General features: G+C 31.8%; 1 protein-coding gene across 1 annotated transcript; it reads right to left on the bottom strand.

Annotated features, from left to right (window-relative positions):
* Positions 1–8,690: 8,690 nt before the first annotated feature.
* On the bottom strand, positions 8,691–10,172 carry LOC133299160 (gallate 1-beta-glucosyltransferase 84A24-like). The gene has a single exon (XM_061498601.1). It carries the CDS (start codon positions 10,170–10,172, stop codon positions 8,691–8,693), a length of 1,482 nt encoding a protein of 493 aa, XP_061354585.1.
* Between the last annotated feature and the right edge of the window lie 756 nt (positions 10,173–10,928).

Below are 10,928 nucleotides of genomic sequence, written 5' to 3'. Positions count from 1 at the left end.
AACTGCGTTTGGCTTTGACGAAAATAATCAAATTGTAATATCCAACACAATGTAGGGGAAAGAAACTGGAATCCGGAAAAATAAAAAAGAAATTATTAGTAGAGTTAAGTCGAAAAAAGAATTTGGTAGCTTAGGTTTTAATAGTAAAATAAAATATATCAAAGTCAGAGCACACAACCAGAAACTTCTATACACACAGAAATATTCTTTCTGACTAATTGACTTATTCCTAATATTTAATCTTGTACAAGATAAATGCTTCAATAGTCAATAAGCCGTGTTCTATACGTTTTAAAAGTACATTTTTCTGCTTTTCCTTATTTTATTTTATTTTTCCTTTCACACTATTTGCGGAGTCTGATTTCAATACTGAAAATTAAAAAGTAATTGTTTTGGTCTCATTCAAACTTTAAATTCAAAACCCTCCAACTCCGGCGCTAGCCACATCAACTAAAGTCAAAAAACAAAACATGCCTTCATTCAATCTTTTAATTCCCAACACATTATATATTATATTATTATATATAACATTCGTGACCATGCTCCAAACCACACCATTCCATAGTATTCTGTGTTTTGGAGCATCTTTGAGTCCCAAACCGCTATATACAAGAGAAACAATTAAAATGAACAAGGGTTATTCTATTGTAGCTATTTTTGTGATCATGTTGTTTCTCTTGGTCTCATACTCCATGAAGGTTGAAGGCGTGAGACCTCTCAAAGATGAATCTTCTTCTTCTTCCTTCATAAGTTCAATAATCAACCGGGCTTATTCTGGGCCAAGCCACAGAGGACGCGGTCATTGAAGTTGTGTCTTCTTCAACTGATCACTTTATTATATGTTCTTTTTTCTCTCTAGTTATATATAATAGACTTGCTTTGGCAATTCTGTTTGATACTTAAGCAAAGGAGCAGGATAAAGGGTCCAAGTCATGTGACTCCCACTTTCTCAAGTAGTGTTGTAATTGTTTGCTTTAATTTGTTCATCGAAATCAATACATTAATTATACAAATGTAATTTACTTTTAGTATACTTTCCTGTTGTGAGAAAATACCATTTCTCTTCAATATGATGTAAAAAGAAAAGAGAATGGTACAACAAGGTTAATGAAACAGTATTGATTCTATTTAATATTCAACCTCAGCATTTTTGTTTTCGAGTCCAAAAACTGCCAAGTGTGAAAATAACTCTTTTTTCTCTGTGTATGTCTATTATGAGTGAACGTGAGGTAACTTCTCTCATTTCAGAACCCCTTCCTCCCTGGTTGCAACATGATTTTTTTTTTCTTTTCTTTCTCTCTCGCTATGTAAATACATACACTTCACCAGACACCAACCAAACCAACTAACATTATAAGGAATTTCATTAATTAATCACACGCGTGATTCGAATCGTATTTTTATAGCCCTGTTGAGATATATAGTAACTAACGTGGAGTTTATAAGGTCTTGGGCACTCCCACCCTTTGAGCTAGCTTTTTGGGATGGTGTATCCAAGGTTCTTTATATGGTATCAGAGCCTCACCGCCCCCCACTTTTTCTTGTGGCGTTTCTTAGCGCAGGTAGGCTGGGCCTGTTGCATTGTCCATTCTTCAAGCTCAATGGACTCTCGTGTGAGGGGGCGTGTTGAGATGCTAAAGGCTGAATTTAATGCAAGTAAATCCAGCCCCGTATCCAAGGCAAACTATTGAAGATATACTCGTTAGTCGTTCCCAAATTTATCCCAAAAAAATTTTGCAAAAAATATTGTATGTGATACAAGTAAAGAAAAATGAAAAATATATACACCCGTGTTTCATAAGGAAAACTTTGGCTCTTCATTCATAGTAGCATGTCAGATATGTTCATCGTCGACCGCTGATTTCATCAACACGAAAAGTAAAATCTAGTTTACACCCAATAAAATAAAATTTAGTTTCCCAAACTGTATTAATAGTCATACTTGCTCTCTCCAGCAATATATGACTATGGCACTGATTAAGTACGAACTGGAAATGAGGAAAGATTGATTAGATAAGACAGATAAGATGAAAAGCTCGGCACAAATTAAATCTTAGGTTTGATTCAGATATAATTTTAAAAAAATATAAATACATACTAAGGAAAATATTAAAAAGCTTGACGTTATTTTGACGTAATTCCCGCCATAATATTAGGTTTTGGATAAATGAATGGCATTATCAATTTGTGTCAATTAATATTAGGGCAAATTTTTTCTGCAGGCAAATGAATTTGTTTTACTGCACTAACATAGAAAACCGTGGCTCACTTTTTTCTTTTTTCTTTTTTATAAAATGATAGGATCCATTGTTTCTTTGTATCGGCAGGAAGTTGGGTAATTTTTTTGCAAAAGGAGAAAAGCAAATCCCTTAATATTATGTATTTTTGGCTATAATTATTACTCAATCTATGCATGAAAAATATGGCAACAAGAACATCTCATTCTCATTTTTTTAAGTGGGAATGTGAGAGCTAAAAATGAGTGATCCTCTTTTCTAGAAATTAACGCACTGGGTTGAATACTCAGTCACCAACACATGCAGTCTTAACTACCTCTGGTGTTTCTGTCATGCATGTCGCATGATGTCGGCGCAAACACTCAACTCTGCTACACAATTCACACGTAAGGTCTTCTCGCAAAGCAGGAAAAACGTGCAAAATGTCAGCTTTATTGTGGAGGACATCGATGGAGTCGCATAAAATATGTTGGAATTAAGCTACTCTTGCAATGTGAAAACAAAGATCACAGGGCAGGGACAGAGATGGGACCAAGGTTACAAAGGAAAATATATATGATGGTTTGTTTACCTTATTATTTCAGCAAAAATCTAAACTTCACAGCATATGTAATCTATTCCATTATTTTATGTGGTATTGCCTGAAGTGGTCATTTTATATTGTACGTTTACTCCTCCTCTTCTATATATATAGATGAGATGATTCTAAAATTACGCTTAGATCCCCGCTTATAGAGGCGTCAAAAATAAGGCGAAACGCCCTTTGTGAATAACATGACATCAATTTAAAATGCTGATGATTAGGTTCAAATAAGGTCTATTTTTATTGTCCAAGAATAACATGCGAATGTCATCATTATCTTCGAGCTAGTCCATACTTTGGCATGTAAATTCCATTTTCTTCTAGTCAGAAAAAGGCTTACGATCGAGCCAGCTGCTTAATAAATAATTTACAGAGTCACTAACATCTCGATCAATTGACAGAACTCTCACAAACTCTTAGGTTGTACGTATGTACTATACAATTAGTTAAAACAAAACAATCAGATGATTTTACAATATTAACTAGTTACGTTTTCACTTCTGGTGATGTAAGCGAATGAGGCCCAAGTGGAATGGGTTTTCAGTTTTGAAAAAGAAATTAGTAAAGAATATTAAGTATCTCTTATTATGTATCATATATATTTGAGCCCTTAGTCTATGTCACTGCTCGCTTTTTAGATTACTGCGCGCAATAGTATCAAAAATGGGTTTGTACTTGTTGCTGAGTTAAACAAGAAGATGAAGACCACTTATAGTGAGAGTTAATTTGCTGAGCTGCTGGGGAATTGAAGCCAGTTACTCAGCTCTGGATTGATTACAGGGCCAAGTATATATGCTACCAACTAGATTAATTAATTATTAGTTTTTTCAGAATAACAAATTAACAAGATAATGAATAAGTATTAATTAGGTTAATAAATGTATCAGCTGACTGCTCTTAGAGGTTTCAGTTGAACAAATTAATTAGATTTTGTATGTTTTCCTATTATTCACTTCTCCGATCAATTCATGCTGTGCAGGTCACTTGGCCTCTCAATAAAATAGGTTAAGAGATAGATCAATGTTTGCATTATGTCTTGAACAGAGTTTCTTACGTATATATAAGTGAACACAGACCCAGTTATCTCCCAGGAGGAGCAGGAGGAGAGTTCAAGAGCCATTACCTGTACTTATTTCTACAGCTTTATCATCACTCATTATTTAACTTTAATTAACCCATCATCAGTTATCCGTTAATTCTCACATAAAAGTCTAAATATTTATTGTGGGTGATAAGTTTGCAATACTCCTATTTAAATTTTGCCATGGACTCACTAAAAGTGCATCCGGCCCTCTAGTGCACACTTGTGTGGTATAAGTTTTTTTTTTTTTTTCTTGAAATACTGAAAAAGTGGGGTGGAAATTTTTCCCATATTTGATATAAGTAAAAGTAAAAGTAAAAATAAATTCAGGATTTTTTTTTCTTATCATTTTATTTTTAACTACACATTCCCAAAAATAATACCATTCCATTCATGGTATTAATTTTTTCCCACCAGCCGAAAAATGCGTAACAATATTTTGAGACGAAAATGCCATGGTACAATGAACTTTTGTTGACTGACAAGAGATTCAATATTCAAAATAATGGATAATTTTGTCATTTCAATTCAGATTCTTATTAATATTTTACAATCAACCGAAAATAGCATCAGTAAAATTAACTCAACATTCCTGAAAAAAAATTGGCCTACTAAACATTTTTTCGTAACTTACTAGGAAAAAAATTCATTATATTACCGGAAATTTATTTTTCGGTAAAAAAAATATCTCCTCTACCAAACGTCCCGAGATGTGTTTGGTAGGAGGATTATTTTTAGATGTCTGGGAAAGTGAGGGTGAGTTTTTTAGAATCCCATGTTTGGCAGTACATTGGAGAAATTTTTTCCGAGAAAGTTATTTTCTAGGAATTCTGTTTGTGTGTATTTTCTAAACCAAAATACCATCAAAAAATACCATCCATAGGGTGGTATTTCAGAAATCACAGATGATGAGAAAAATATGAATTAATTTTTTAGACAAAAATAACCAAATATAGCATAAAAAAAATTAACTCTTTACCAAAAAAAAAAAAAATAACTCAATATTTCCCAAAATATTTTGTCTTACCAAATAATTTTTTTGTAATATTTCCGAAAAACTAACATTCCCATTATATTTTCGGGAATCATGATTTTTGGATAAATTTTTTTTTCTCCTCTACCAGATGCTCTCTTAGGAGATTACGTGTCTGTTTGGATCCTCTTTTCTTTTTAAGTTAGAAGCTACTTATAAGTATAAGTTAGGCTAAACAGGTTTTGCGAAAAACTCTTATAATGAAAAGCTCTTTTTTTATAATGAAGAAAAAAAGCTGAAAACTAAGAGGTCGTTTGGTTTAGCTTTTTCAAAAAGTAACTTTTACTACTTTCTTATTTTAAAAGTACTTTTTACAAAAGTTAAAGCTATTTATATTTTTATAAAAATATTTAGTTTTTGAAAAAAAATATTTGACTTTTGACTTCTGCTTTTCTGAGAATTTAAAATTTTTAGCTTCTGAGAAAAGTAAGTTTTTGGCTTTTTTGTGACTTCTCCTTTTTTTAAAAGCAGACATCCAAACGAACTAAAAACGAAAAGTGCTTTTTTTCTTGAAAAAAAGCAGCTTTTGAAGAAAAAAAAAAGCTCATCCAAATGGACCCTAAAAGCTCTTAGAAGAAGCTTTTTTTTAAGCTGTTATCTGTTTTTCTTGAATTATGTGTTTTTTTAAAATTATGTGTTTTTTTTTAAATGAAGAGTTATGAAGATAGAAAGAGAAATAAATTTCTTGAAATATGTGCATTTAAACTACAACTTTTATGTAATTACCAAACAGCTTTTAGCTTTTTTAAATAAAAAAAAAATTTAACTTTAACTTATAAGTAACTTCTAACTTAAAAAAAAAATAAAAAAATCTAAAGGCTCTAACTTAGATCGATCTTGATAGACTAAATTATTTCTACCCACCAACTACGCTAAGGTAATTGATTAAGATTAACTACATGCTCACAGGCCACAGCTCTCCACGGATCCCATATCAAATTTTTTTTTTTCCTTTCTTTTTTCCCTAGCTATATTGGAGGTGCAAGCTCCTGGCTACATTAAGCAATAAATTTTTTTCTAATATAAAGCTTAAATTTGATTTATTTATATTATCAAATTTAAAGTCAAGTTAAATTATTTTTAATAAAAAACAAATTTAATCAAATATGTAATAAATTAAATTCGAATAACTTCTTAAATGCGAACTCGACACTCGTAGTATACATATCAATTTGTATGCTCGTGAAAAATAAGACCAACACAGCGTAAACAAGTGATGATGGGCAATCAACTTTATACTGCAGAGTGCGGAGTGCAGTGTGAATAATGATGACGCGTCCTGATTTTGTTCCGTGAATACTTCAGTTCAGTCATTGTTATCCCAAATTCTGAAAATTTAACAACCATTCTTACAGCACCATATGGTATTATTTTAGATGCAACGCCCAACGTTTAGTCATGAGAAAAGGGGGGAAAGTCAAGTCTACCAGCCACTTGAACTTCACCCACGCTGCAACAACGACGAAACGTTTGTATCATATTTAGTAAACTTAGATATTAGATAAACTTAATTTTACAGGAATTGATTTTAATTAAAAATAAATTATTTGACTGATTAATTTGTGTTTAAAATATTTATTTAAAATACTTTAAAGTATTGAATGTTATTTTGATAGTATTTAATAAAAATAATTTTATATATAAAACAACAATAAGATATGACTTTATCTTGAAGTTAGATTAAAAGTAAATTAATATTAAAAATTAATCTTCCTGCAAATACACACAAACTTAATTTTATTAATTATTACAAGAATAACTGTTATAATTTATTGGATCACACTTATTAATTAATTTTAATTCTAATAAATTATAATCGTTAGATCGATGAAAATCAACGATTAAGATTTGATAATAATAAATAGTAAGAAAAATAGTAATAATTATAACATCTCCTTAATAAAATATTACTTTCTCATTTAGAGGAGTTAAAATCAAATTTTACTTCAAATATAATTTTATCATTTGACCTAAAAGTTTTCAATCAAACCAAGTTTTGATTGGTTTAACGTCAAATCAAATAGATTGCGACAACTCTGAACTCCCCCTCATTTTCACCCGAATTATGACGAGTTATCGAGACGTGAATCGACTTGGGTAATAAAAACTCGAATTAGAATTAATAAATTAAAAAAAAAATATTTTTCTTATATCACATAAAATAAATCTTCTCTCTTGCTCTTATAATAAATGGTGAAACCCACTTAAGTTTTTAAAAATGAAAAGAAAAAAATACATAATACGAAAATCAAAATAAGAGCAGAAGATAAAATTTCACTTACCTACCTGACACGAGAAATAAAACCGAATTATACCGAAAGCAAAACGCGGCTGCTCTTGTGCCTGCATTATAATTTGTCAATTACATACATGCATGCTCCCAAAAACAAAGAAAAAGAAAAAGGGGTATCATCGCACATGAATTAATGTTTACAATGATGAGCAATATACAATTTATATTACTTGTTTTATCTGTACATTGTGTAATTATTTAAACTAAATATTTGTAATTATAATTTTTTTTTTTTGTAATTATAATTTTTTAATCGACAAATAAATATTTATTGACTATTTAAATTATTTTATTTTATTTAAAAAATATATAATTGAGATATTTTGAAGTTAATATTTAGTTAAAAGTTTTATACAAATTTATAATATCATAGAACATATTTACATTTAATAATTATATTATTTTTTTTTATTTTTTTTTATTTTCTTATAATATATTTAGATATATGCATAATTTAAATAAAAAATATCATTATATTTATTTTAACATGCCAATTAAATTTCTCAGGCATAGAAAATAATTTTATGATCCAATCTCAACTATAATTATTTTCCTTGAAAACATCGTATACTAAACAAAATCTTTACTTACTATATTATATTTTGTATATTTATTAAAAAATTGGGGAACCATGTGTTAATCTTATTAATATAAATAAATAAAAAAGACAGAAACAATTAAGTTTTTAACACAATTTTAGTTATTGATCGTACTTGCTTTTAATAACTCACATAATTAATAAATTAAAATTATTAGGTAAAAATAAGATCAACAATTAAAATTAGGTACAATTTTTTTATTTTTATACCAATATAAATTAATCTGCCCCAATAAAAATATATTTCCAATGAAATATATGTAAATTAAAATGATTACATTAATATTATTCAAGTATTTATTTTTTTCAAGAGAAAATCATATTACATGAGTGAGTCTTTGGAAAGCTAACAAGAATTAAACCCACACATATAGGAAAAAAGGAATGGGAAAGTTACAAAGTGTACATTATTGTAGGATTTAAAATATGTTTTCGTATATATTGAATGTCTCAGGACTCAACTAATTAAGAAAGTTGTTTTGCATAGACTTATTTAAATATATATATTTATTGAGAAATGTTATATTTACTATCTTTTTTCTTACTACTAAATTTTAACCGTTGGTTTCCATCAATCTAACGGTTATAATTTATTGAGAATTAATAATTAATTAATAAGTGTGATCCAATAAGTTATAACTGTTAGATTGACGGAAATCAACAGTTAAGATCTGATAGTAAGAATTAGTGAGAAAAAAATGTAGTAAGTATAACTTCCTCCATATTTATTATTACAAATTGTAAAAATAAAATTTAAAGAAAAATTTATAAATATATAACAAATTTAAAAAAAGAAGTACAGGATGGCTAAAGTTTTATATTATAAATTTAAATTACAAATTTAAAAGATCCGTTAAATGTTTAATTAATATTCCAGTGGCTTGTTGACAGAAGCAGCAACAGCAACAGCAACGGCAACGGCATGCTTGTTCTTAATTTCTATGCTTCTCTTGCTTACTTCATCCACAAATGCTTGGATATTCCGGTCAGAAGAACCACCTTCGGCCACCGCCGCTTCTGCTGCCGCCTTCAACCTGAGCATATTCTGTTTCATCTCCTCCGCTTTGGGGCCAGCGATTGCCTCCAACAAACAGCGCTTAACCTTATCCCTGGTGATCAATTCATTTGCAGCTTCACCCCTGCACATTCTAACACCCACTCCGAACACATCCACCAAGTACTTGGCGTTGGTGACTTGGTCTCCCCACTGTGGGAAGGCAACAAGCGGCATTCCAGAGGTGATTGCCTCCATAGAAGAGTTCCACCCACAGTGTGTCACAAAGCAAACCACAGAGGGGTGACCCAGAACCTGCTCCTGAGGACTCCATTTCACCACTTTTCCTTTGTTCCCAGCTTTCTCCATGAACCCATCAGGAAGCACGAGTGGGTCATGCCCAGAATATTTATTCGGCGGCTTCATGACCCACAGGAACGAAACTCCTGATTCAAGAAGGCCATGAGCGATCTCATCAACTTGGTCCTGTTTCAAGTACACCACGCTGCCAAATGATATATACACAACGGAAGAGGTTGGCTTTGAGTTAAGCCAATCGATGCAGTCATCAGCCATCAAGAAATCACCACGTAAAGTGTTTGTGTTCGGTGCCTTGAACAAGGGCCCCACCGTCTTAATAATAGGGCAAATCTTGGACATGTAGTCAACGTTGTCTTGCTCCAGCTCATGAAATGCGTCCATCAAAATACAAAAAGATTTATCCAAGTTGCTGAACTGTGCTATGATTGCCCTTCTCAAGAAGGGGCAGGGAGTGGTTGGATACAAGAAGCTCGGGATTTCATCGTATCTCAAAGGAGGCATACAAGGGAGATGAACATCGATTTCGGGGTCAGCTTGGGATGGGAAAGGGACTAATTTGTGGTAGTAATGATAGTATGCAGAGAGGCAAGCACAGGATTGAACCCAAAGCATGGCGAAAGGGAGGCCGAGGGCTTCTGCCACGTCGGAAACCCAAGGAATGAAAGGGTTGTTGATGAGACACGAGACGGGTCGGCCTTGTTGGGCATGCTTGTTGATCATGAGAGGGAGGACTTCCTTTCCAACTAACTCCAGTTGAGGCAGATATTCATCCAAGTCATTACGCCTCGGCTCATCCTCATCCCACCCATCTTCGAACGATTCGAACCTCATGAACCCGTCGCCGATCGGGGCTGGCTCGTCGGAGATGTGGCTTGCCTTTCTCATGTGTTTGGCCCAGCTTTCGGGTGTGCAAAAGGTGACAAGCAAACCTTTTGAGGCCAGGCGCTTCCCAAGCCTCAGAAGAGGGTTCACATGGCCTTGGCCGGGGAATGATACGAGGAACACATGAACCACATCGGAATCGCAGCTCATTTTGGTGAAAGTAATTAACAAGCTTAGATATATATGATGTATAAAATTGAATAGAATGCGGTTTATTTTATAGTGATGCGCAGAGTTCATTTTGAATGGCATGTATATATCGAAAGACTGTTAGGTTGTGATCGATCCCCCTACGCTACACTGGAAAGTCATGACTTGATTAGTCGTGTAATTTTATTTTTTAGGATGCAATCAATCAACACTGAGGTTGTCGGTCCGTTGTCCCAACACGGCGGATTGATTGCTTCAGGTACCAAACATCTAATTAGCTAAATCATTAATCCATTAATTTTATATATATATATATATATACATTACATGCTACAAGATACATGCATTAAAATGTTTCGAGCCTATTTTTTTTTTCCTTTTTTTTTCTCCTCACATAGCACCACACACGACCGCACACTTTTATATATATATATATATATATATATATATATATATATATATATATAATTTAAGGGTTTGGTGTTTGTCATTTTAAATGACATAAGTTATGTCATTTTAGTAGAGAGATAGACACAGAAAAATAGAAATCATGGGAGAGAGAAAGTGAGTGATTTTTTTAATTTAAAATTTAAATAAAAAAAATTTCTGTGTCTGTCTCTCTCTTAAAATGACATAACTTTATGTCATTTAAAATGACAAACACTTTTTCCATAATTTAAACACCTACAATATCCGAAACTTTAATTTAAACTCAAGTATCAATCATATTGTCCAAATACAATTTTGATTATTCGT

The sequence above is a fragment of the Gastrolobium bilobum genome, unplaced genomic scaffold, assembly GCF_033153095.1.
Source record: "Gastrolobium bilobum isolate Gb01-03AN ecotype WA unplaced genomic scaffold, APGP_CSIRO_Gbil_v1 utg500, whole genome shotgun sequence".
Lineage (NCBI taxonomy): Eukaryota > Viridiplantae > Streptophyta > Magnoliopsida > Fabales > Fabaceae > Gastrolobium > Gastrolobium bilobum.
The sequence above is the reverse complement of the archived record's forward strand: the minus strand, read 5'-3'. Positions and strand labels throughout refer to the sequence as shown.

Excerpts from the sequence above, each read along its gene's own strand:
- LOC133299160 (XM_061498601.1), bottom strand. The coding sequence starts at position 10,172 with ATGAGCTGCGATTCCGATGTGGTTCATGTGTTCCTCGTATCATTCCCC.